The following is a 27,688-nucleotide window of genomic DNA, read 5'->3' as shown; positions in this document are numbered from 1 at the left end:
TGATTTTATGAATTTGGCCCCAAAGGCAAGGGAAGTAAAGGCAAAAATAAATGAATGCGACTATCTTTTAAATGGATGAGATTTTCTTTTAAAAAATTGTAGTTACTGTCATCTTCCTTGAGAAAAGGCTTACTCTTGGCTGAATTTTTTTCTTACTGTTCACCATGTTCAGGACAGTGAGAAAATTCACTGAATATTGTAGTTGTATAAACATTGTCTTCCATCAAGTGAAAGTTATGGGCTTAAGTAATGTCAGAATGTTAGGGAAATGAAGAAAAGGCCTTAATATATACACATTCGTGCCTTCCCATTTTATGTCTTTTCCCATTCCTCCGATTATTCCCATTTCCCCAGGCACTTCCTTTGCTTACTTTAAAGGAAATAATCACATAAGTCCTGTAACCTTATTGATATAAAAGACTTATTTAGAAAGAATAGGGGTGTGTGTGTGTGTGTGTGTGTGTGTGTGTGTGTGTTCATTTTAAAATGTCTAAGTTTATATCCTGGCTTGGACTGCCTCATCAGAACAGGTAAGGCAAATTTTAATAAAGTTTCAGAAGTCCTTTTTTAAAAAATATATTTTATTGATCCTTTACAGAGAGGAAGGGAGAAGGACAGAGTCAGAAACATCAATGAGAGAGAAACATTGATCAGCTGCCTCCTGCACACCCCCCACTGGGGATGCGCCCACAACCAAGGTATATGCCCTTGACCGGAATCGAACCCGGGACCCTTCAGTCCACAAGCCGACGCTCTATCCACTGAGCCAAACCGGTCAGGGCCAGAAGTCCTTTTTATCTTTCTTATGAACCCTGCCATGAATCTCCAATTATGGATGAAGGACCCTAGGAAGGACACTGAGAAAACTGACACCTAGATCAACTCAGGTTTAACTCTCCAGAATTTTGCTTCTTATCTGTTTCTTTCTAAACCGTAGAACTTCATTATGAAGCCACTACAGTAGGATACTGATGTTCCTTCATGATCCTATACATACAAGATAACCCTCTTAGTTTAAATTCAAGATAGGATATAGTGGTTTGGACAAAGTTTTTGTCACTAGAATATTAACTGCAAATTAAATGCCAGTTTCTAAAAAAGAGCACTGCAGTATGACTTGTCAGTTAGAAGGAGCACAACTACAAGGCCATGGCATGCTATATCAAGCAATAGAGACAATGCAGGCAAATATTTGTCAGAGTTACAGATTACCCCACTGGGAAGGACTAATGCAAGGGAAGCCAACTAAAGATAAGAAAAGGAATTCATCAGTGCCTCACAAAAAGGTCACACAATAAAAGTTTTGCAATTTTTTTACACTACTATAGTTATCATCCCCCCGTTTTCTATGTGTTCATGTCATTTAAAGCCTTTTAATAGATACTTTTATTATTAAGCACAAAAATGCAACTTGTAATGAGCAATGTTTATTTCACCCCCTTTTCAAGGATTGTGCAATAAAATAAACTCAGGCCTCAGCTGGCCAGCTTCGGGATCTTAGATAATTGGAATGCAGATACTAGTAGGGCAAATAGAATGCACCGTAGAAGGAACCTAAAGCCCTTCTCCTGGGTCCTGAAGAATGGCAGTTAAAACAGGCTGAGACTCATGAAGGGCAAAAATACAAATCAAGATGAGAGAAACTTCACACAAAGGTGAAGTAAAACGGCTAGAGAAAACGATGCACCTGAGCCCCCAGTGAGTAACCCACACTAGCCAATCTGAAATCCCCAACATTTAGAATCTCCTCTCAATATGAATGGAAGAACAGCAACCTCACTGTGAGAAAACCTACATTGTAAACTTGATCCTCTTTCTGATTATGCGGCCTTGGTTAATTAGCATCAGAGACTTGGTGTAATGAATAAATAACATAAAATATCCTCTACATACATTGCCTAGGCATCCATGAATTTAGAGAGACACACTGGAGCATGGGAATTACCTGAAAACCATTTAACAGAAATAATTTTACAAGCATTAATATTAAAAAATTTTGAATATCTTAACTGCATTATTCAAAACTTTGCTCTATTCTGTCTTGGCACAAATGAGGACATTCCTACTTAAGATTGTAATCTTTTCCTGACTGGCATACCCAGTCTCCTTCCTCTACTGTTTTCCCCCATAGCACTTTCCAACTTTTAACATGCTAAATCACTTATGTTTTGTGCTTTTATCAATCTACCTAAATATAATATCTACCTGGGCGGGGAGTTTTGTTTATTTTATTCATGGATGTATTTCAAGCACTTAGAATAGTACATAACATACAGTAGGTACTCAATATTGTTGAATGGATGAATGAGTGATTTCCTAATACAATTTTAAGATGAAACATTTTCAAGTTAAGTAACAATTATGAAATCAGATTTAACCAAATATGCACTGATCCAATTAGTATAGTGTTCCTTTCATATGGAAGTATATTTTATGTAGATTTGTCTTTTGAAATTACACAAACCTTTAAAAACAAAACAAAACATGTATGAACATTGGCTCATTGAACTGATTTGACCTTGTTCCCAGGAGAGAGTTCATTTAAGATCAGGAAAGTTCAAAGTCAATGAATCATAAAGCAATAATAATAAAAAAGGAAATGACACTTTTTATGAACTCTGCAAGTTCAGAACCATTTAGGGTAATATTATCTTATTAGGAATTCCTCAGAGCTGATGTCTTAGGGTGAAAGGTTTGGCTATAAAGAGAATGATAAATAGATATATATACTAGGACTGATCCAACCAAATATATATTGAACCTCAAAGGAATCTCCCTTGAAAAATAATCTTCAGAACAAATTTACTAAGCACAAGAAAATTGGGCTCATTACTTTACAATTGTATTTTTCATTTTTAACTGAAATTTCTCTCAAGTAAGCCGCTCACTGTTAGGTCTGATCAAGTAATCGAATCAATACCGCCTCCCCCGGGAACTGACCTTTAGGCCTTTTGCTTAGACAACATTCCACTTGCTCACACCATTACCTTTCCCCTCCGGACTTTCCCAAGATCTGGACTCCCCCAGAGAGTTCCCTGCCTAGAGTCCTTTAAAACCTCTAATTTCCCACCCGTGGGTGCTGGTGCCATTTGGAGGCTCAGCCCATCTGGTATCCAGACAACCTAATAAACTTATAATCCCTTACCACTTTTGGCCTCTTGCATTCCTCCTTTGGCGACCCTAACACTCACCAATCTACATGTATAAAAGCTTAAGCAACCATTAAGACTGAACGACCAGAACAACCGGAACAACCCGTTGACCAGTTGCTATGATGTGCGCTGACCACCAGGGGGCAGATGCTCACTGCAGGAGCTGCCCCTGGTGATCAGTGTGCTCCCACAGCAGGAGCACCACTCAGCCAGAAGCCCGGGCTCACGGCTGGTGAGCGCAGCTGCGGTGGTGAGAGCCTCTCCTGTCTCCGTGGCAGCACTGTGGAGCAGCGAGCAACAAGCAGCGAGCAGCGAGTGGCAGGTGGCGAGCAGCGCCAGGATGAGCAGGAGCAGAGCAGCGCCCGGCCCAGCTCGGGCTCCTCCCAAGCCGCCTGCCACTTTGCATACTGCTACATCCCCCGAAGGGTCCTGGATTGCAATAGAGTGGAGTCCAGGCTGAGGTACCCCAACAGGTGCACGAATCCATGCACTGGGCCTCTAATATATATATATATATAGCTAATATGCTAAGTATCCCTCCAACCACCCGACCAGTCGCTATGACATACACTGAACACCAGGGGACAGACACTCAATACAGGAGCTGCCATGATGCGTACTGACCATTTACAAAGAAATGGTACCATGGACCTGGTGCTGACAAAGCAACACTCGACTTCCCCCAAGTGGGACGCAGGCCCTACCACCACCCCAGAGTGAAGAGTGACAGCCCACCAAATTGCAGCCAATACTGCCATGACCCCATGGTGCAAAATGTGGCCCACAGCCCAGCCCAGCCCAGCCCAGAAATGGTTGCTGTGGGCACCAGGTAATAATGTCACATAGCAATGCCCAGCTTCCTCTCCCTAGCGACTAGTCTCCTTGGAGTTTCTTCAGCCCAGGAACATGACTTGCTTTATAGCCAGGTGCAAACATTGTACACTTTAACCAAATGTCTGTGAAGCATTTTCACGTGCCTCATTTTATTTGATCCTCACAGAAGTCCTAGAGTAGGTAGATAGGAGACTTGGTAGAATCCTATTTTCTTTTCATTAGCAGGAAAATGGAGATTTAGAAAGTTTAGAAACTTGACCCGACTGAAAAGAAGTAAGAAATGGTGGACCTTGTAAATGACTTCAGGTTTTCTCACTGCACAGAATATAGTCAAACACTGCTGCAGTTAAATATTTTTTTTTTAATATATTTTTATTGATTTTATACAGAGAGGAAGGGAGAGAGACAGAGAGTTAGAAACATCGATGAGAGAGAAACATCGATCAGCCGCCTCCTGCACATCCCCCACTGGGGATGTGCCCGCAACCCAGGCACATGCCCTTGACCGGAATCGAACCTGGGACCCTTCAGTCCGCAGGCCGACGCTCTATCCACTGAGCCAAACCGGTTTTGGCTGCAGTTAAATATTTTACCCTTTGTTCTTCCTGCGTGATCTACAATAAGAATCTGCTCCGTGTTGATATGTACCGCTGTGTTGCTGACAATTACCTGAAAGAGAAGATGGGGTGCTTCACTGGGCTGGAAAAAGTTTAGCTAAATCAGAAAGCAGGTCTAATTAAGCAAGTTTATTCTATGTAGATAAAAGGCTAAATTGACTTGCGCATGTTCGGTACATATAAAGCTCCCACTGGCGCCATTCGTACGTGTGTTTTGATCTGTCATTGTCTATCGTGAATTTGGTTGCCACTTCTATTATAGAGAAAGGGCAAACAGTGATATTAAAATATTTCTTCTAATTAATTTCCTTTCAATGTGCATGAATCCGTGTACCAGGCCACTAGTCTATTAACAATAATAATAATAATAATAACAATAACAACAGAAGTAAAGGTTCAGAACTTCTACATGCAGGTAGTAAGCTCACTGCTCTACATTTACTGTCTCATTTTACAAATGAAGAATTTCAGTAGTAGTGAGAATAAATAAATTCTTCAATGTCAAATGATCTGAACTTAAATTCAATCTTAGTGTTAAAGCCCATGTTCTTTACTGAAATGCTAGCTTGTCTCTTGTTTCTAAAACTTAAATTTATCAGTAAAAGGCCAAATTTGATACTAATGAGAACATTCAAAACATATGTCTGTATATTCTGAAGACAAATACAAAAGTAGTTCAAACTATTTTATTTCTTGGCAGGCCATCTTGAAATCAATTCATAGCTACCTTCAGTATTCACTTGGGAAAGGATAGTGCTCATTTCTTTTTATTACTGACTTTACGGAGAGAAAGAGAGGGAAACATCAATGTGAGAGGGTAACATCAATTGGTTGCCTCCTACACACTCCCTAACCTGGGATCAAAACCACAACCTGGGTGTGTGCCCTGACCAGGAATCCAACCCACCACCTTCTGGGATGATGCTCCAATCAGCTGAGCCACTCCAAGCCAGGGAGATAGTGCTCATTTTAAATGTAAAAGTTCAGTTTTGTTTGTTAAAAACAAAACAATACAACCACCCTGTATACTAAAATTACACGAATCTTTATCCCTGAATGCAAACATACGACTTGAAGGACTGTGTGCCCATTCATCTTCATATTGTCAGCATCTAGCAGAGTACCTACCATGTAATTAGTGCTCAATAAAAATATTAAGAAGAATCAAGAAAAATATTTGCTTCAGCTAAGTCCATATTTTTTGTGTGAATATGCTTTAAAATGTCAAATAATGCTGTTAATGGGAATTTCTCATGTCTATTCAACAGTCTAAAATTGAGTACAGTACCTGCTATCTATCTCTACTCCACCTTGTATTAGGCACTAGCAACACAGCACGTGCGCGTGCGCGCGCACACACACACACACACACACACACACACACAACACAAGATTCCTCCCCTCATAGAAATCTACTTTTTAGGGCAGTGATGGCGAACCTTTGACAAGCGTGTCAGAGGTGACACGCGAACTCATTTTTTGATTGACTTTTCTGTTAAATGGCATTTAAATATATAAAATAAACACCAAAAATATAAGTCTTTGTTTTACTATGGTTGCAAATATCAAAAAATTTCTATATGTGACACGGCACCAGAGTTAAGTTAGGGTTTTTCAAAATGCTGACACGCTGAGCTCAAAAGGTTCGCCATCACTGCTTTAGGGGAATGACAATCAAGTCCTTAATTAGTCTTTCCTCCTTATTCTCTTCCTTGGTGGAGTTATGAAATGATTTAAAGGAAAAGTACCTCCAAATCTTTTCATCTTCTGGATGATTCTTTGAGGTTGATATGGAAGCAGCAATTAGATAAAATGCATCCAAGTTACCCAGACAGTTGATGGCAGAACCAAAGCTGGACTCATTACTTCAGTCTACGGTATAGTTTTTTATTTGCTTACGTATCACCTCTATTTTTACCTCTGTCTTTTCTTAGAAACATGCTACAGAAATTTTCAGGAATATAAGGATTTTTGAAGACATGTAGACTATTGGGAATTCTTTTTTTTTTTAGAATTTTTTTTTAATATATTTTTATTGATTTTTCACAGAGAGGAAGGGAGAGAGATAGAGAGAGTTAGAAACATTGATGTGAGAGAAACATCGATCAGCTGCCTCTTGCACATCCCCCACTGGGGATGTGCCTGCAACCCAGGTACATGCCCTTGACCGGAATCGAACCTGGGACCTCTCAGTCCGCAGGCTGACGCTCTATCCACTGAGCCAAACCGGTTTCGGCGACTATTGGGAATTCTTAATGTTACTTGCTTTAACCAGTTAATTTTGGCTTTCACTATATTTGACTGTTCTTTAATAAAGTCCCACTGAGAAATGAATAATTGTAATTAGGATCCTGGACTCTCTTCTTTATCCACATCTCCATGCCTTATAAAAAAAATTTTTTCCGTTGTTAAAATAATACACTTTTAACATAAAAAAATTGTAAAATAAAGAACTTTAAAAAAAGATATGACCTAAATTTCATCACTATAAAACCATTCTTGTCTATCTACTGAACTTACTAGTATAGTCAATCTTCCAAACCCAACTGTGCTATAATAAAGAATTTGTCTCATCTTTGTCCAGGATTCCTGGCATGGAGCTCCTAAGGCTTTGGAATTTCCGGAGTGATGTCTTTGTTATGGGAATGAGGTGACTCAGGGTAAGCCTCTAGGATGGGGCTAATCACTAGAAAGTCCTACTACATGATTAGAGGATTAAAACTCTGGGCCAGTGCTTCCTCTGGGTAGGGCTTGGGGGCTGGAGCTTGAGTTCCATCACATGGCCAATGTAATCAAGCACACCTATATAATGAAACCTCAATAAAAATCCTGGCCACCAAAGCTCAGTGGAGCTTTGTGGTTGGTGAACACATCAAGATGCTTGGAGGAGTGATATGCCCTAACTTCATGGAGAGGGCACAGAAGCCCTGCACCCTTCCTATACCTCATCCTATGTATATCCTTTATGATAACACTACAAGATTAAGTATATAAAAAACAAAAACAACCCGTTTTCACATTTTGAGATATTTCTTCCTATTATTACAGCAATTAATTTGCTTTACATAGCTAATATTATGCTGTCACAATTTCCCCCTGCCTTTTTCCTTGTATATTAACATAGATATTTTCCAATGTTATTACAAACTCTTTTCAAGCACATTTTATTGTGTCCATTTCAACGATGCAGGAATGAAGTTATGAAAGACTGAGCAACCTGTCCAAAGCCACTCAGCTAAGGGACGAAGTTGGAATTCAAACCCTCCTGAGACCCCACTTTATTCTCACCTTTTTCTTGATCTTACTCCTTTGTCCCTCTCCCATTAATTCCATAATTCATTTTGAAAATCTTGTGCTTTAAAAAATATATATTTTTGTATTTATTTCAGAGAGGAAGGAAGAGGGAGAGGGAGATAGAAACATAAATGCTGAGAGAGAATCATTGACCGACTGCCTCCTGTACATCCCCCCCTGAGGGTTGAGCCTGCAATCTGAGCATGTGACCTGACCAAGAATGGAAATGTGACCTCCTGGTTCATAAGTTGATGCTCAACCACTGAGCCACACCAGCCGGGCTTCTTGTGCTTTTAAGGTAGATTTATTTTAATAGAGGACAGTGCTTCACTCAGAGGGGTGATTCTGTAGTGAAGTTTTAAGGCTGACGGAGGTTATAGAACTTTCAAAGAACCCTAATGATAACTTAGGCAGCTACCCTACTAGTCTGACTTCTATAAAGTTGTCTCTGATATCACACTCTTGACAATATTTTCAACAGGCATTTATTAAAGCTTTATTTTTGTAGGTTGCTGTACTATTAAGATAGAAAGAGAAATTCCTCGTCATAAAAACATTAATAATAAATACCAAATGAGAAGTACAGATAATGAGCTGGGGAGGGCTAGAAATCATTTCTGACTAGTGTAGACAGAAGGGTTCACAGAAGAGTAAAATTCAGGCTTTTATTTGCCATTGACTTGGCACATAGCTAAGTCACTTAATTTTAAATTAAGTCAATTTATTATCACCTGATTACCACTTCAGTGTTGCAGCATTGGCTAAATAATGTTAAGAGAAATAACCTCTTTAGAGATTATTAGAATACTAGATAGAGGCCCGGTGCACAAAATTCGTGCACGGGGCAGAAGGTCCCTCAGCCTGGCCTGCACTCTCTTGCAATCTGGGACCCCGCTGGGGATGTCTGACTGCCGGTTTAGGCTGCAGGATCAGGCCTAAACTGGCAGTTGGACATCCCTCTCGCAATCCGGGACTGCTGGCTCCTAACTGCTCACCTGCCTGCCTGATCACCCCTAACCACTCTGCCTGCCTGATTGCCCCTAACCCCTCTGCCTGACTGCCTGATTGCCCCTAACCACTCCCCTGCCTACTTGCCCTTAACCACTCTGCCTGCCTGCCTGCCTGATCACCTCTAACCACTCTGCCTGCCTGCCTGATCGCCCCTAACCACCTTTGCCTCGGCCCCTGCCGCAGCAGCTTTGTCCAGAAGGACATTCGGAAGGACATCCGGAAGGTTGTTTGGCTGACTGGTCTAATTAGCATATTGTGCTTTTATTGTTATAGATTAGAGCAGGGGCCCTCAAACTATGGCCCGCGGGCCACATGCAAATACAAATATTGTATTTGTTCCTGTTTTGTTTTTTTACTTCAAAATAAGATATGTGCAGTGTGCATAGGAATTTGTTCATAGTTTTTTTTTTTTAAACTATCGTCCGGCCCTCCAACGGTCTGAGGGACAGTGAACTGGCCCCCTGTTTAAAAAGTTTGAGGACCCCTGGATTAGAGTTACAGAGAGTAAGGTGGGTTTTTTTTTCTTTTAAGTGCACGTGTGCATAGAATCAATCTGATGTAATCCAACGTGAGTTTAGGTACAGTCATCATTCAATGTTCCTTGTCATCAAGTATAATCACATGTCCTTTATACATAAAAATCAATCACACCTAAATGGGTGGAGAGTGTGTGGGTCCTTTATTGTTGTTGCCACAAATGAGTCATTTGTCTTGCTCTTTGGACTGGAAATCTCAGGTATATTCTTTCTCTGACTCAGGTCAATTAAGTTCATCAAGGTAGACTTCTTTTAGCGTATTGAACTTTTAATTCATACTCAGATTGGCTAAATAGAGGAGCTAGGAGAAACAGGGGAAATGAATTACTGGAGTAATCAGGGAAAGAAACACATAGGATTTATAATAAAAGAAGCATGGGAAGATCCTCCTGAAGAATTTGTTTTCCTTCTTAGAAGTAGGAAAAGTAGGTGGAAAACATAATAGATATGTTGTACATTTATTGACAACACATTTACAGACATTAAAAAGTAAGAAATTTGAATTAATATTCATTTGTGCGTGTTTAATGGGCTATAAGAGAAAGAGAACTAATGAGTATACTAAAAACTGGTGAACCTTCCACATCTAATATCTAATATTTCAATGCACTGGGAGAAACTCACTGTTTATGGAATTTATATGGCAAATACTCTTTCACATTTAAGATTGAGTTGTTTGATAGATCTTTGCATATAAGATTTGCTAAAGGTAGAGTAGACAGGTGTGTATCAGAAAAGATTAATGGGTGGCAAATAGGTTCAAACAAAATAAGGCAACTAGCCTGTCAATAGTGTTCATAGAATTCCTATCACTGGAAAAGCACTGTACTAACTATTATACAAACAAATAAACAAAACACAATTTCTGTCTATCTGGGACAATAAAACTGTTACAAATAAAATAACCTACAATCTCCCTGAAGGCAGAATGTAATGTTTAAATCACCTATCACTAAAATTTAGCACAATATTTAGCATATGGCAAGCACTTAGTAAATGTTTGTGGAACAAATATTGACTGAACTGAAGCCCAAATTTATGGAGAAATATCCCAATAAGTATAAGTTTAAATAATTTAAAATATTTTAAGCAGCATATATGTACAATATTCTTAGAATAAAAAGCTTTTATATAATTTTATAAGTCAATCTGCTCATTCATTTTTCCATTTATTCATGTCACACATATTTATTGAGCATTTACTATGTGCCAGACACTGTTTCTAGCTTGTTTGAGAAAATAGCATGACATTTTAATAAAAACCTGAAAAAAATGAGGAAATGAGCTATACTGCACAGCTAACTTAAGGAGAAGGAGTTTCAGCCAGAGAAAATGTGAAGTGCAAATGCCCTAAGCTGGGAGCATGCTCTGATGTTCAAGGAACAGAAGGCCAATGACACTGGAACAGAATTAATAAGAAAAGAGTAATAGGAGATGAGGTCAGAGTTAAGAGGGGGGGCAGATCATGTAGGAACTTGGGGAAAACCTTGGATTTATTCTGAGTAAGAGGGGAAAATGGTTGGATAGTGACAATTAGACTTGACTGACTCTAACAATACACCGTAGGGAGCGGAGGGTGGAGAGAGACTGTAAAGAAGGGTAAAGGTAAGAACAGAAAGACCATCAAGTTAATCACATTTCCTTTATACATAATCAATTGTTGATGTTATTTCAATATTCATGATGACAGATGCTAGGCCCTACGGGTGGGCAAACTTTTTGACTGGAGGGCCACAATGGGTTCTTAAACTGGACCGGAGGGCCGGAACAAAAGCATGGATGGAGTGTTTGTGTGAACTAATATAAATTCAAAGTAAACATCATTACATAAAAGGGTACGGTCTTTTTTTTTTTTTTAGTTATATTCATTTCAAACGGGCCGGATCTGGCCCACGGGCCGTAGTTTGCCCACGGCTGTCTAGGGGAAGTGGCAATGAAGACATAAAATGGCATTGTATTTGTTCATTTTCCTCCACTGTAAAATGGGGGTGAGAATAATAGTATCTACTTCACACGGTTCTTGTGAGGATTAAATAAATTAATCTCTTTGGACAGTTTCTGGTATATGGCCATTGCTTAGTAAATGTTTAATATTATTATTCCCACAGATATGTATAGGACAGACTGCAGCAGGAATGCGAATCTTGAGTATTGGGAGAGTACATACAAGTTTGTGAAAGGGCTACGTGCTGGTGGAGGACAGGAAGATGCAGAATTGCGGGGAAGCACACTGCAAAAAAGGAATATAGCTGCTTGCATGAAAGTGTGTGTGAAGACTTGGAAAGGAACTGCTTGGGCTTCCCTGAGGAACTGCCAAGTGCAGCTGTGACGTATTCCCAGAAGTGGTAGGCAGTAATGTGAGACCGGAGTCTGTCTTAAAGGTCAAGGATTGTAGCTTGGAAGTAGCTAGAACTGTCCATTAGTTTAGGTCCATCATATGTTATATCCATAGTTTCATGACCGTGGAGTAAAGAAACTAAAAAATACATGTTAGAAAAACAGAGCTCTTTTGAAAACTCTGGTCTGTTCTGATCCTTAAACTATGTATGTTCTTGATTTTTCACTTGAAACTCAAGCATGTAGACATAGTATAAGCAGCATAATATTATACTTAAAAAATAACTGCATTGTTTTAGGGAGGAATTAGGGCAGTTTACAAGTATACACCTAATATAACAAGATCTTAAACTAAAAGTGGGACAAGTAAAATAAAGATGGAAACAGAGCAGAGGCATAAATCAGATTAAAAATCCATGTGATGACGAGGAAAGCTGTACCCATTTGCTCCAGGTGGGACCACAGGGTTGATGGTAAGCCTGTAAGCAGTTGAACAGATGCTGCACACATGCATATCCAGTTAGAACAGAGCGAAAATCAGTGGCCTGTTAGAAAGTCTAACTAACAGTTTGTAAAGAAAGAAACCTGATTATATGGCTAAAACAAAAATCAAGGCAAGGAAAATTTCGAGTAAAGAATGGAAAGAAAATGATGGCTTTGAAGTATGACCTTAAAAAGAAGGGAAAATGCTCATACTATGCAGTTAAAAAAAGTTTTATTTTAAACCTTTGCAGTGAGCCGAGAGGCAACAGGCAGAGAACGCACTATTTCTATCCTAAAATGTCCGTTTCAATGTACATATTAACATTTTTTTCCTATTTATGTCCTTCCCTTGATCTTCAAATAAAAGACGGATGAACAGATAACCACAGAAACTGTCAAACACACCGAAGAAAGTCTTGCAGAAAACGTCCCCTGGCTTATTTAAAGGTGCTGCTAGGAAGGAAAGTTTAACTTGTTTTAACTTCAAAATGGACCAGGTCGGAGATTGTTTTATTAACTATATTAGATGTGATGCCAAAGAAAGTTTCCCTTATCTTCTTGAGACCTGGGGAGCCAAATTATGTCTCTCCCGAGAGGAAAGAAGAGAAGAGAGAGTTTTCTGGACATGTAGAGACATAACTCTATAAACGTAAGCGCCCCCAATGATTCAGCTGGTAGGCGGTTCTCTACCGGCCCGTTTGCGAAGGGGCAACGGTAGCAAGGACATTCCTCCTGGAAATACAACCTGTTTCATAACCTGTGCAATCCGCAGTCAATCGAGCGGGGCGGGTAGCAGTCCTAACTGGTCTGGCTGATTGGCTGGGCAGGAGAGCCCCAGGGTGCTGGCTGCGCACGCCCAGCGGTTCACTCCCTTGGCCGCAGGAAGCCCCGGCGCAGTTGAGCTTGGGCTCCTCCTCACCCGCATCCGCCCGGGCTTTCCACTCAAATCGGCCTCTTTTCTAACAGAATCCACGTCTTGGTGGACAATCCGAGGAAAGCCCGAGGTAGGGGTGTGCGAGGTTGGGGGCTGGACGCAGAAAAGGTGGGGCTCTCCAATTTCTTGAGTTTGGTACCTGTCGGAGAAGCGCTTCGGAGGGGATGGAGGCGGTGATTCCAATTGGGAAGTCCGTGGGGACCAAGTGGGGGTGAGACCTAGAGTCCCCTTGGGAGCTCCTGGAGCACCCCCAGCCCGAAGCTTTCGGCGCTAGCCACGCGTGCAGGACTCTGTAGTCCAGAGCGCGGAGAGCCGGCGCGGTGCCGATGGCGCGGCTCTGAGTCCGCGGCGGGTGGACCGGGGCGCATTGTCGGAGGCGGGAGGAACCGGGAGGGAGAGCCTCCTAGCCGGCGGGCAAAGTTCAGGTCGCGCCGCCGTCCTCCAGTTCTGCTCGCGTGCGAAGGCCGGAAGCCGGGCGCGCACGCAAGCCCCCTGCGGCGAACATCACCTCGGGAGCGGCTGGGGCACTTCGGGGCGAGCGCACCGCTCTACTGCTCGCGGGGCTCCGCGCGGGGCTCCGTCTCACCTCCGCCTCCTGCGCATCACACTTGGGTTCACCCGCTGTGGTTTCATCTCCTCAGGTCGCGATGGATCACGAAGAGGGCCGCAATGGAAGAGCGGGGGAAATCTTGAAAATGGACAAAAAAAGGTAGCCAGTTTCTTTCACTTTCGTATCTTCCATGGCCTGAGAGATTTGAGTTGTGTGTTTCTAGCCCCCGGCACTGAAATCAGTGAACAGGTGGTGATGATTTTAATCTTAATCTAACGGAGCTAGCGATCGCTTTGTGGGAATTCACTGGCCGAGTTGAGCACCGCGTTTGCAGTTTCCCCTCCGCTTTGGTGAGCTTCTTCCTGGCCCTTTGAGCTTTAGGACAAGGCTCGCATCCTCTGCTGTGTTTGATGACCTTCTGCTTTACAAGCCTCAGGTCTCATCTGCTCCCTGCTTACACTCTGCTCCCTGGGCCCTTCTCTTGCTTCTGGTAAAACAGTCAGAAGCTTTGCATTGTTGGCGGCATGGCTGGTGGGACAGAAGACCAAAACTACATTTAGGTGTGAGTGTTTTTAAAAGGGCAATGAATATCTGACCCTAGTTAGAAATTGTGAAAAGAGAAGACTTGCAGTACCAAAGAACCCACTAGCGTGGTGTGAAAATATCCGAATGTATAAAGAATTGGCCACTCGGGGAAAATAATTTAAGTAAATTCTGGTCGAAGTGCGGTGTCTACACAGGAAATGTTAAACTTCACACAGTGGGTTCATTGTTAGTAGAAAATCGTAAAATAAAACAAATTAATAAATATGTTATTAGAAGCTGAGCTTTTTAGTGTAAGAGAAAAGAAATATAAATGTGGGCATCAAGTAAGTTTTTTTTTTTTTTTACTAGTAAATGTTAAACTTTAATTGGAAACTTCACTATGAACTCATGGTTTTTAATAGTTCAATTTCTTTCCAATGAAAGGGACAATAGCAGTGAGCACACTGAGTGCCAGATGTTGGTTTCTAAATACCATACCTCACTCAAAGAACTGTGGACCCCAGGTTTTAAAGAACTTATGACACAAACAGGGATATTGGAGTAAGAAATATTGAGGGTATATGGAGGGAAATGGCAAAGAAATTGGTTCAAGGCAGCACATACCTTTATTTTATTACTAGAGGCCTGGTGCACTAAATTATGCAGGGGGGGGGCTTGTCCCTCAGTCCGGCCTGCACCCTCTCACAGTCCAGGAGCCCTTGGGAGAGCGAGCCTAAGCCAGCAGTCGGACATCCTTAGTGCTGCTGTGGAGGTGGGAGAGGCTCCCACCACCACCACTGCACTCACCAGCCGTGAGCCCGGCTTCTGGCTGAGAGCCACTCCCCCTGTGGGAGCGCACTGACCATCAGGGGGCAGCTCCTGTGTTGAGCATCTGCCCCCTGGAGGTCAGTGCACATCATAGAGACCAGTCCTTCTGCTGTGGCCTATTTGCATATTACCCTTTTATTATATAGGATTGGTTCTTATTATGGCCTACAGACTTTTATTTTTCAAACTAGATTTTTTTTTAGTTAAATTGTGCTCATCCTCATTGATATTAATCTGTTCTTAATAAAACTATATCCTTTTCCCCTAGTTTTATTGAGATATAGTTGACATACAGCACTGTATAAATTTAAGATATACAGCATAATGGTTTGACTTACATATATTTTGAAATGATTACCATGATAAATTTAGTTAACATCCATCATCTCATACAGATACAATAAAAAGTAAAACTTTTTTTTTCTTTTGAAGACAACTCTTAGGTTCTACTTTCTTAACAACTTTTCTATATGTCGTTGTCAACTACTAGTATAGTCATCATGTTGTACTTCTTCATCTTTTTTGTTGATACATCCCTGGTACTTCTTTATTTTGTTGTTGTTAATCCTTACATAAGGATATTTTTTCCATTTTATTTCTTTTTTCTTTCTTTTTTTTTGTAGAGAGAGTGGAGAGATGGAGGGAGGGTGGCAGGGAAAGAGAGAGAGAGAGAGAGAGAAACACTCATGTGAGAAAGATACACTGATTGGTTGCCTCCTGCACATGCCCTGACCTGGGCTGGGGATAGAAGCTGCAACCCAGGTATGTGCCCTTGACTGGGAATCGAACCCATGACCCTTTGGTGCAGGGCTGATGCTCTAACCGCTGATCCACACCAGGCATAGCTTTGGTACTTTATCTTATAACTGGAAGTTTGTACCTTCCTCCTCAATCCTTCCTCCCTCCTCCCTGTAACCACAAATCTGATCTGTTTTTCTATGAGTTTGGGGTTTTTTTTAAAACTATACAGTATATTCTCATTTGTAATTATAAAGAAGCATATGTCTTTGTTAATAGGTTTAAGGCTTGGGTGCTCAATCGTACCCCTTGGAATATCTGTATTTATAAATATTCTTAATTACAACGAGGTTTGATGAACGACTTGCCTTTGGTCAGCCCAGTGTTTCAAGCTGATGGGTAAATGGGTAATCTAGTGGGGCGGAAAGTCATTGTGGAAGAGTATATCCTTGCAATGCAGTGACTCAGAAGGCTGAGGTTGCCCTGAATCTGTGGCCTTGAGAGGCTAGACTTTTCAGTTGAAATCTTGGCGTTGCTCTAGCCCTGTGCCCTTGGATAAGCTAGTTAATTCCTCTCGCCTGCAGTGTTCTTATCTCTAAAAGTACAGAAATGTGCCTGCCTCACAGAGATCAAAATTAAATGATTTTGGATGTTGAACACACAGTGAAATATACGGATATGTGTTATAGAATTGTATGCTTGAAACCTATATAATTTTATTAACCAATGCCACCCAATAAATGTAATACAATTAAAAATTATTAAACGAGATTATGTATGGGAAGTGTTCACTTAGCTAGTGCTTCAGCACCATTATAACTTCTTCAAAGTAGCAGCAATATTAAAGAAGAAAAAAATAAGTAGAAAGCTTAGAGCTCAACTTCAATTATGTATGGCTATTTTTCTCCTCTCACTCTGGTCCCAGGGTTACTGAAACATGCCTTTACTGGGCGTAGGGCGGGACCACATTTGAAGAGCTAAGTTTGTGTATTTTGTGTGTTTATGTTCGTCTCACATCACTCCAAAGCCAAATATGGGATAAACTCTGGATTTTTTTTTCGTTAGAAGTCTCTTCAGCTCTTCGACCTTGCTTAGTATAAAGAACAAAGACAAAGATGAATTAACTTTTTGAACTTGAAAATCTGTGTAAAAAATAATATGGTCCTTCTCTGAAATAGTCTTTCTTTTGTACATTTGAAAATATCGATGCGGCGGCTGGGGATTGTGGGTTTGTCTTCATGTCCTTGGTGGCAATTACGTAGAGTGGAAAAGGGTTGCAGTTAGATTCATTTGAAATCTAGGCTCAAAATAATAATTGACTGTAGCTTTTCTAGGTTACATTTATTGCCATAATGGTCCATTTAGGGGTCCAGACATCCTTTCAGAATTAGATTTGTTCATAGTAATTCAATTACTTTTCTTATGAGGTTATTTTATGCTTAGTATCTGACTGCCAATACCCTCCGTTAGCAGAGAGAGTGATTAAGGTTAATATCTGGGTAGTAGATGGAATATCTACTTCTAGAATTCTTAGATGATAATTCAGGAGATTACCCTGGGAGAGCATGAATAATTTTCTAATAGTAAAAACAGAAATCTCTCTTCTTTTCAGTAATTTTTCTAATTGCAAAAGTCGTGTGTCTCTGTATGTTTTTATCATAGAAAATTAGGAAATGCCAAAGGCACAAGGAATAAAATATATTGATAAATATCTCTACACCCAGTGATAACCACACATATAGATTTCTAGGACACATGTTAACATGTTTAAACTTCATAAATAGGATCAGACTATTAACCTGCTTTTTTACTGAATAATACAGTGGGGCCTTGACTTACGAGTGTCCCGACTAACAAGTTTTTCGAGATACGAGCCGTCTCTTGGCCGATTTTTTGCTTTGAGTTGTGAGCTAAAATTCGGGTTACGAGCCAGCCTCAGATACCCCACCGCTAGTTGGCGCAGCGAACGTCACAGTGAACGCCACAACATCAGCCCAGCATCATGTGTCTCACTCCTTCACTTTAAGATTTGACATACGAGTAATTTGAGTTACAAGCTCCATCACGGAACGAATTAAACACGTAAGTCAAGGCCCCACTGTATAATGTAAGCACGTTATAAACTGTATGTTAATTTGGCAATTTAAAATTTTATATAATTTTAAAAGTTTTGTGTAATTCTATTGCTATGTTTTTCAGTAAAAAAAAAGAGAAGAAAGAAAAGAAACCAACTGTCAGTGTACTTACAATGGTGAGTTTTGAATTTATTCACTATTCAGAATACATAGGAATTGACTTCTCCTTACCTAGAGAAGAGATATTTTACCTCTTATGATTATTTCTGGGAGAGCATTTGGATGGAGAGGTAAACCAAATTGGTTTAATTTAGCTTATGTTCAGGGTAATGCCAGTCATAACTTGCCATGTGAATTGAGCCTCAGTAGCTACCCTTTTTGTCCTAGGTTTCATTATCCTCCTAGTTAGTTGTGTCACCAGTGATCTGTTAGTCTATGCCAAGCCCTGGGAGAGATGCTTGCATAGATAACAGATCTCTCAGCCACCTGGATGAGACCAGCCACATAGGACACAAGGTTCCCTGACTGCAGTGGCTCTGATCAGAGTCCTGGCAGGTTTGAGGCCAAAGTCCCAGGTATTCATATAATAAAAGTTTACAATGGATTGTTTATTACTGTGACTTGGTACATATAATCATTCTTCTGTGCTGAATAATTGGCAGTTCTAGAATGTGAAGACCTTAATTCTTTATCTCATTTTCTGGTTGCACAAAGGTTGCTCAGAAACTTTATTTTCATCAATTGGAAATAAGAGAGGGGTTTTATAGATGTGACTGGTTGATGGTCTCTCTCTCTACCTGAATTGAAATTAAATTCATTTTGAGACCAAAACATTTCTGTCTTTCATAGTTTAGTTTTTATTTTATTTATAGCTTAAATTTTAGAACAAATCTTAGATTTTAGAAAATTTAACAGACTTAATACACAGAGGTAATACTACCAATACTATTCAAGGCACAAAAGAATAAAAATCTAGAATCTCAGTGTGAGGTAATAACACACATACTGCTTTATATGCCATGTATTATTCTAAACACTATATATAACCTGTTTTTCCTTACATGGGTACTATTCCTTCAGATAGATATTATTATTATTCTAATTTTACAGATGAAGAAGGCCACACACATTAACTTGCCCAACGATAAAGTATGGGGCCAGGATTCAGACCTGGGAAGTTCATGTTCTAAATCACAGCGCTCAGGATGGCATAGAAAGAATGTATTCTAAGCCTGTGCCGAAGTGCTGTACTACAAATGTGGCTTTCCCTTGTGTCTTTTTCCTGAAGAGCTGACACAGAGAACTGTGAACTTAACTTATATGTAAAACCTATAAACACCAGGACTCATTAAGAAAGTTTAACAGTAAAATGCTGATGTTATTGGCATTGCATATTAATAACATTATCCGGTTAAGACAAAAACTTATGTGTGTCAGGGGGTTTCCAAGAACCCCAGGTTTGATGATTCACTAGAAGAACTCACAGGACTTGGCATGTAATTACACTCACGGATAAGATTTATTGCAGCCGAATGCAAAGCAGAACCCGCCTTGGGACAAGGCACATAGAGGGACATCCAGGAGAAACCAGACACAAGCTCTCAGAGGCCTCTCCCGGCGAGTCCCACTTCATTCCCCCAGCAATGAGCTGGGACAACATATGTGAAAGGCTATCAGAGGAACTCAAGACTCAGCATGCAATGTTTTTACCTGGGGAGGGGGGTGGGGGGGGGCTGGCCCTGGAGGCACAGCACGTACTGAAATTCCAAACTCCCAGAAGGAAGGCAGGTTTTCAGGATCCACCACATTGTACAAATAGTTCTGGCCTCTTTATCAGCTAGGCTGTTACTAATGTTGTGGTCCCATAACAAAGAAACAGAATTTCCGCAGGATGAGGCCCAGAAATCAGGATTTTAAAAAGATTCCCAGGTGATTCTAATGTGCAGCCAAGGTTGAGAACCACTGTTCTAGAGGCTGCCTGCATTCCTAAACTCGTGGCCCCTTCCTTGCATCACTCCAACCTCTAATTTCAGTAATCATTCATTGCTCCTGATTTTGATATATTTGGCTCCCTCTTACAAGGACCCTTGTGATTGCATTAGGCCCATTTGGATAATCCAGAATAACCTCCCTATTTCAAGATCCTTAACATCTACAAAGTCCCTTTTCCCATGTAAAGAAGCCTATTCACAGGTTCCTGGGATGAGGATGTGGACATGTTTAGGGTGAACAGGGCATTATTCCACCTTCCACTCCTGGTCTAGACTTTGTTTGCTCTCCGAACCACTCTCTTTACTGCTAGTCCCCCTCCTCCATTTCTGCTCGTCTGAAAACTTTCCTCCATAGTAGCCACATCACATCACCTCAGTTCCATCCTTAAGATGCTCTAGATGGGAAATTTAGAGTGGAACCCAAATTCCCTCCTGTGGCTATAAAAGGCTCTCCATATGACCTCTGTCTCATCTCTGACTTCACTATGGTTTCTTCTTCGCTCTGCTCTTGCCGCAGTAGTAATTCCGTTTGGTCCTTGAGACACACCATCCCAGGACAAAGCTTTGCATTTGTTCTTCCTACCTGGGAGGTTCTGCCTCCAGATTGTCACATGACTGATTATATCCTTCCTGTCACTGAGGTCTCAGCTCATATATTGCCTCCTCAGAGAGATGTCCCTGGTCAGCCAGTCTAAGCCAGCAGATCCTGCCTGTCACTGTGGTCCAGGCTCCATGAAGGCAGGGGTTTCGTATGTGTTCTTCGTTGATAACCAATCCTGTAGTTAGCTAACAAGGAACCTACAGTTGCAAGCAATGGGAATAAGCTTCACTTTTTCTATCTGCTTTATGGGCTGCCATTCACTACCTCTAAGAGCTGTTCTGTTCTTTATTTCTCCACTTGTCAATTCAATACTTATTCCTATTTCTTGCTACTGTAAGTTCCTTATTAGCTAACTATAGGATTGGTTTCTGTTTCTACAAAGAGTAGATAGTAGTTCTAAAATTTCGCTTTTTGCTGCGGTGTTTTTTATCTTGATCTTGATCTTTGTTTTGGTTTACATGACCTGCCCAGACCCAGTTTTTACTGTTTCCTCCCTACAAACCTGCTGACTAGCCCTAGGCAGTTTGGCTCAGTGGGTAGAGCATTGGCCTGCAGACTGAAGGGTCCCAGGTTCGATTCTGGCCAAGGACATGTGCCTGGGTTTCGGGCTTGATCCCCAGTTGGGGGAGTGCAGGAGGCAGCCAATCAATGATTCTCTTTCATCATTGATGTTTCTATCTCTCTCTCCATCTCCCTTCCTCTCTGAAATCAATTTAAAAAAACACCTGCTGACTATATCTATATCTTGCATCCACAGAAGGAGCACCTGCCACAAACAGCCACAGCTGGTGTCCTCCTGTTTCTTTTGTTTTCTTCCATTTGGTTTTCTTTCAGTCCTTAACTAGTTCTTTGAATTATACAGGTGAAATATTGTTTCCCAAGTGGGCCTTTCACAGAGCCTCAATACCATTTCCCTTGCCGTACCCTCTTCTTGTCACTTTTTAGACCCAGAGAAGTCTTTTTTTTCTTCTTGTGACTGGCCTGCAGTAAAAGAGGTTTTGCAGGTCTACACTTGGCAGTCATTATGACCACCTTCTGCCTTCTCAGGAAATCTGTTCTTTAACAAGCATCCATCTTAATTCATTATTTTCCTCTTCCTTCTCACTACAGAGGCCTAACTACATTAAAATCATTTTACATTTATGCCAATGCTATTATGCAGCAGATCTGTGACCCAAGCCACTTTCTTAGAGCAATAAAACAAGCGCTCAATGGGGTTTGCTCAATTGGGTCCTCGGAGGAGCCTCTGGCAATCCAGATTTTTCTTGACTAAAAAATTTTAAGTTAAAAAATGGCTTCTGTTCTTGGAAATCAGAGCAACATATACTATTACTGTACCATTAAAGATTTTACAACTCCCAAGAGGAATGAATATCATATCCCTCTCATCTAACCTCATGCATAAGAAAAGGAGACATAATGAATTCAATATGAAGAAGTAGGTCAGAGCTCAATAGAGGAATCAAATGCCTTTTTTTGTCATTGTTGTTAATCCTCACCTGAGGATATTTTTTCCATTGATTTTTAGAGAGAATGGAAGGGAGAGAGAGGAGGGGAGGGAGAAAAAAAGAGAGAGAGAGAGAGAAGGAAACATCAGTGTGAGAGGTGTGAGAAACATTGATTGGTTGCCTTCCGCATGTGCCCAGGTGTGTGCCCTTAACTGGGAACTGAACCCTTGACCCTTTGGTGTGTGGGAGACATTTTAACCACTGAGCATACCAGTCAGGGTGCAAACACCCATTTCTAATTAGGCTATTGCAGTAGTTTGGCTTGGACCAGAGTGGTAGTATAAAAAGTGTTTGGGTTTGGGGTATGTACTAAAAGTAAAGCAAACCATCCGTGAAACTGTGCTAATTGTTCCTATTCTCTTTTTTTAGTTTCGCTATTCAAATTGGCTTGATAGATTGTATATGCTGCTGGGGACTATGGCCGCCATCATCCACGGTGCTGCACTCCCCCTCATGATGCTGATTTTTGGAGACATGACAGATAGCTTTGCAAATGCAGGAAAGTATCAGGACATGACTTCACCAAACATGACTTTTACAAATATGACTAATCAAAGTAAGTATTATTTGTGGTTCTGGTTTTATTGGAAGCTTAGGAAAAAACAATTACTTAGAGTGATATTACTACATATGCACTAGTGTGTTTAGTGCGGTGGGAGGTGGAGGGATCTGAGCTATAGTTCATATTTGTAATGAGTTTGATAAGAGAATATTCATGGGCATTAGGATGCACAGTGGAAGTGCTGGCAGAGGTATGTAAAAAAAGAGAGCTCTATGAAATCAGAAATGTGTCAAGAAGTTTCAGGAAGAGGTATAGGAACCTAATCTTGACCTTGAATGATAATTAGGAGCCAGTAAAACTCTCTGACATATTGGATATGGGTGTAACAGGCAGGAGTCTAAGATGGTTCTAAAGTTTATAGCCTGATAAACTGGATTGGGCTCTTCGGAAATAGATGCTAAAATGGAAAAATGGATCTGAGAGAAGGTGTGTGTGTGTGTGTGTGTGTGTGTGTGTGTACGCGCGCACGCGCACGCTAGAATTGGGTAAATAATAGCTTGTTTGAATACAAATGGAAATGATCCAAACGAGGAGAAGGTGATGCTTTAAGAGAGGGAAGAGATTTGCCTGCTTTAGGGATATCCATGAGAAAGGATGGGATATAATGCTCAAGAAGAACTATTTGCTTAAGGTAGGAGCACAGGAGTTCATCTATAATAACAGGTGGGAAGAGAGAGTGTTTGAGTACCAATGCCCATAGATGGGTAGATGAGGAGGTGAGAATTTGTGAACATTTTCTTTTGATTACTTCACTTTGCTCACTGAAGTAGGAAGCAAGACATTTGGCTGATTAAGGAGATATAAGACAATCCTCTAGGACTGATTTTTCAGCTTGTGTGCCACAGGAAGTTTTAAAACATGTAATACCTGACTATTTAGTCAGGGACACTGACCTCTTTTTCCTTAGAGTGTCAAATGGAAAAAAAAGTGACAACAGCCAACACAACAATAGCCATCTGGTATAAATACCCTTTCTTGAACCATAAATATATAGGTCATATAATAGAGTTGCCCCTTATTGATCATGTTCCATAAGATTGCATCTGATTGATTAATTCTTGATACCAGAAATCCTTATATAAGAAAGTGAATGGACTGTTAGAGTACTTTGGGTGTCAACAGATACACTCCCTCACGCTTGATTGCAGAAGGGCTGGTTATCACTCTGAGCTTCCACGTCAACTTTGGTCACGCATAGTTTGATTTAAACCAGTGATGGCGAACCTATGACACGCGAACTCATTTTTTTGGTTGATTTTTCTTTATTAAATGGCATTTACATAAATAAAATAAATATCAAACATACAAGTCTTTGTTTTACTATGGTTGCAAATATCAAAAAAATTCTATATGTGACACAGCACCAGAGTTAAGTTAGGGTTTTTCGAAATGCTGACATGCCTAGCTCAAAAGGTTCGCCATCACTGATTTAAACTAAGCTACTCAAAGACTTAGTTTAAAACCTGTGTGCACTCAGGTGGTAGAAATGTTGAAAATGCCTGTTTGAAAAACACTTGCGAATACAGTGATACCCTGTAGCTTTTACAATGACCCTGCCACCTTCCCATCTTTAAGTCTCTGATGAGAGCCATGAATCCTTTCCCCAGAAGCAAGCACATGAATATTCATAACATTTTGGAGTATTTAAGGAATTTTTATGCCTGTCTAGTGATCTTGAGAACCCCTTCTTTGTGATCCAGAAGAGCACATTGTTTATCCTAAGGCAGGACTACTTCAGTTCCGTGAATGCAGGTAATGAGTTAGGCCAGGCAATGTTACTGTCTGTTTGAGTTTTGTAAAATCCTTATGCATTTATTACATCCCTTCGTGGAATTCAAAGGAAGGTGACAAAAGGGTTGTGCCACCTTTGAATTGACACCTTACCACTCACCAAAAGGGGAGGGGGGATAGCATCAAACATTTTGACGCTGGACCTAGAGATGAGGGCAAATGAATTCTCTGATGCTTCTGGAGGGAGAGCCAGGCTACTGGGCCTCCAGATACTCTCCGACCTTTTGTCTTCTTGACATTCCCCAGGTGTAGAACCTCATAGCTTTGCCCTGGGAGTAGACTAGGTACCAGAGCCTCCTTGTTGGACAGGAAGTATTCCTTCCTTAAGGAGATTTGGATTTGCCAAGGCTCGTGAAAGTCTGAGCGTTTTAAGCTAAACAGAGGTTTAACTCAGTGATGGCGAACCTTTTGAGCTCGGCGTGTCAGCATTTGAAAAACCCTAACTTAACTCTGGTGCCGTGTCACATATAGGAATTTTTTGATATTTGCAACCATAGTAAAACAAAGATTTATATTTTTGATATTTAGTTTATATATTTAAATGCCATTTAACAAAGAAAAATCAACCAAAAAAATGAGTTCACGTGTCACTTCTGACATGCATGTCATAGGTTCGCCATCACTGGTTTAACTAGACAGTGCTAACATCTTTCTGAGAGCAGATCTTTCTCTGCCGTGCACTGGGTCCCTCCTTAGCTCTCTCCCTTGATACCTCACCCTGATGGTCAGACACCGGCCTCTTTCCTGCTTTTTTCGTTGTGGACCTGAATTCCTGATACCCGACTCCCAACGCTCTCCATCTTGTGGCCACACTTGCCTTTGCCTTGAAGTCTCTGATGAATTGAGCCTAGGGAACTCCACTGTGTGTGCAAAGGCGAACCGCTGCTGGATTTCTGTAGGATTCCCATCTTCCTCGGGACTGTCCACTGTCTGGAAGTGAGCCAAGATAGAGGTGATTGTGACCTTAGGCATTTTGCATTGAAGGTGACAGGTTGGGAACAAGTGTAAATGACATTTAGGCCGTTGAAGAAATGAGACTGAATCTTGGTATGAAGAGTAGGACTAGAGATTTGGCAATATTTGAGTCGAAGGGATATTAAATCTCCTGTGATAGGATATGGAGAAAAGTAGAAGGAATTCGAGCCTTAAGCCTTGAGGAAAAACTCAGTTAACAATAACTAAAGCTAACATTTACTGAGCATTAAATATGGACTGAGCACTGTTCGTAGTTTTTTACATGTATTAACTCCTTTATTCCTTTCATGAACATGAGGTTGAGACTACTACCTGTACTTTACAGATGAGGACATGGGGCCCAGAGGGTTGAGTACACTTAAAGTGCCTGAGGTCGTAGAGTTAGCAATTAGTCAGTATTTGAACCCATGCAGACTGGCCCCGAGTCTATACATTGAAGGAAATAGAGCAGTGGTTCTCAACCTTCCTAATGCCTCGACCCTTTAATACAGTTCCTCATGTTGTGGTGACCCCCAACCATAAAATTATTTTCGTTGCTACTTCATAACTGTAATTTTGCTACTGTTATGAATCGTCATGTAAATATCTGATATGCAGGATGTATTTTCATTGTTACAGATTGAACATAATTAAAGCATAGTGATTAATCACAAAAACAATATGTAATTATATATGTGTTTTCCGATGGTCTTAGGCGACCCCTGTGAAAGGGTCATCGACCCCCAAAGGGGTTGAGACCGAGAACCACTGAAATAGAGGGACACCAGAAAGGAGGACACCGAGGTTAACATGCTAATTCAGAAATTGGAGGACACAGGGGAGATTTGCCAGGTCTCGTAGTGGTTAAGAGTCAGAGATGCTCTTTACATAGTTGCTGATTCTTTATTGTCTCTAATGATTCACATCCACATTGACTGCCTTTCTCTTTCTCTATAACTATATTACGGTAGTTTCTGTTCAATCTTCTTCCAGGTTGTGGGCCAAGGAAAGGAGAAAATGAGACACTCAAATTTTAATATCAGTTAATAATTCAGATAAAAAAGGGATAAATTGGAACTAATTTATTTTTATATTTATCATTATAATCCCTACTCTCACTGCTCTAAAACTCATATGAGAAACCTGGAAACTATTTGTAAAATGCCATTTCTCAAAATAGAATCTATATTTAGCTGCTAATCTATGAGTGCATGTGTTGAGTGCAGATCTTGAATGTGTATTTCAAGACTTCAGTGTTGTAAGCAAAAGAAACATTGCCATCTGTGTCCTCAAGGCCAGCATTACAAGTATTCTCCAAACGCTCTAAAACTTTCCACGATGGATCTGTTTTCTTTTACTTATTCAAGGCTTTTCTCTACTGCTGACCATTTCATTGGAAAAATTCTTATAGATAGATTTCTAGAAGATTAGGTACCAAGTAATGGCAATATAATTCCAAGTATATTATTTAGTGTGGCAGTTTATTTTTTAAGTTTGAGTTAAAACTTAAAATATGACTAATTTTTCTAGAATTAGTGAAACATAGTCAGATTTTTTTTTTAGTTGCTATCGAAGGATTGCTTTTCAGCCAAAAAGTAGATTAGTTACAACATGCAATCTGCAGTATATTATAAAAACATCAAAAAATAAATAAAGATAGGCAGCTAGTACCTGACCCATTCTAGGTGCTTAAAAGTGGGATGAAGAAAGCAAGCCTGAATTACAGAATTGTGTGGGTGAAACAGAGCCTAGAAATTATCTTGCCCAAACCCATATTTTTATAGGTGTAGAAACCAATGCCCAGGAACTTGAAACCACATGGCCACGATGGAATTTGATGGCTAGTTGACAGAGCTGAGTTCCTGCGCCAGGAGTCCTCCCTTTGAGTGTGTGTTTGTGTGTTTGTGTGATTTTTCTGCTCTACTAGTGGTTTCAGACTCTGCCTAAAATTGTAGCAAGCACAGTATTTTCACTTGGTCTTTCCTCCAGGTGCCATCCTGGTTAGGTAGAGTTGCTTATTAGTAAGTCAGGTAGGTCAGCCCTGGGGCCTGAGGTGTGAAGCGGCACACACCAGGAGAGCATGGCTCCTGGAGTCCTCTTTGTCTGCAATAGGCCCAGCCACACCCAGTGGCAGGCACTAGCCTGAGCAATGCACAGGGATTGATCATCTCCCGTGGTCGGCAAACTCATTAGTCAACAGAGCCAAATATCTTTCGAGAGCCCAATTTTTTAAACTTAAACTATATAGGTAGGTACATTGCTATTAACTTAATTAGGGTACTCCTGAGGCTTAGGAAGAGCCACACTCAAGGGGGCCAAAGAGCCGCATGTGGCTGGCAAGCCACAGTTTGCCAACCACGGATCTAG

The 27,688-nt window shown here is 40.7% G+C and overlaps 1 protein-coding gene across 2 annotated transcripts in view; it reads left to right on the top strand.

Annotated features, from left to right (window-relative positions):
- The first annotated feature begins 13,121 nt into the window (after positions 1-13,121).
- Positions 13,122-27,688, top strand: part of ABCB1 (ATP binding cassette subfamily B member 1) — a 72,454-nt gene continuing 57,887 nt past the window's right edge. The window contains exons 1-4 of one of the 2 annotated variants that reach the window (XM_070424175.1): positions 13,122-13,268; positions 13,840-13,907; positions 18,039-18,090; positions 22,384-22,570. In XM_070424175.1, the coding sequence (XP_070280276.1) occupies positions 13,846-13,907; positions 18,039-18,090; positions 22,384-22,570 (301 nt within the window). In that variant the 5' untranslated portion in view covers positions 13,122-13,268; positions 13,840-13,845. Of the gene's footprint in view, positions 13,307-13,839; positions 13,908-18,038; positions 18,091-22,383; positions 22,571-27,688 lie in introns of both variants that reach the window. The other variant, XM_070424176.1, reaches the window with a different exon arrangement.

Source organism: Myotis yumanensis, unplaced genomic scaffold, assembly GCF_028538775.1.
Source record: "Myotis yumanensis isolate MYYU_CA2020_CCGP unplaced genomic scaffold, mMyoYum1.0.hap1 SCAF_9, whole genome shotgun sequence".
Classification (NCBI taxonomy): Eukaryota; Metazoa; Chordata; class Mammalia; order Chiroptera; family Vespertilionidae; genus Myotis; species Myotis yumanensis.
Note: the sequence above shows the minus strand (reverse complement) of the source record. Positions and strands in the feature narration are given on the sequence as shown.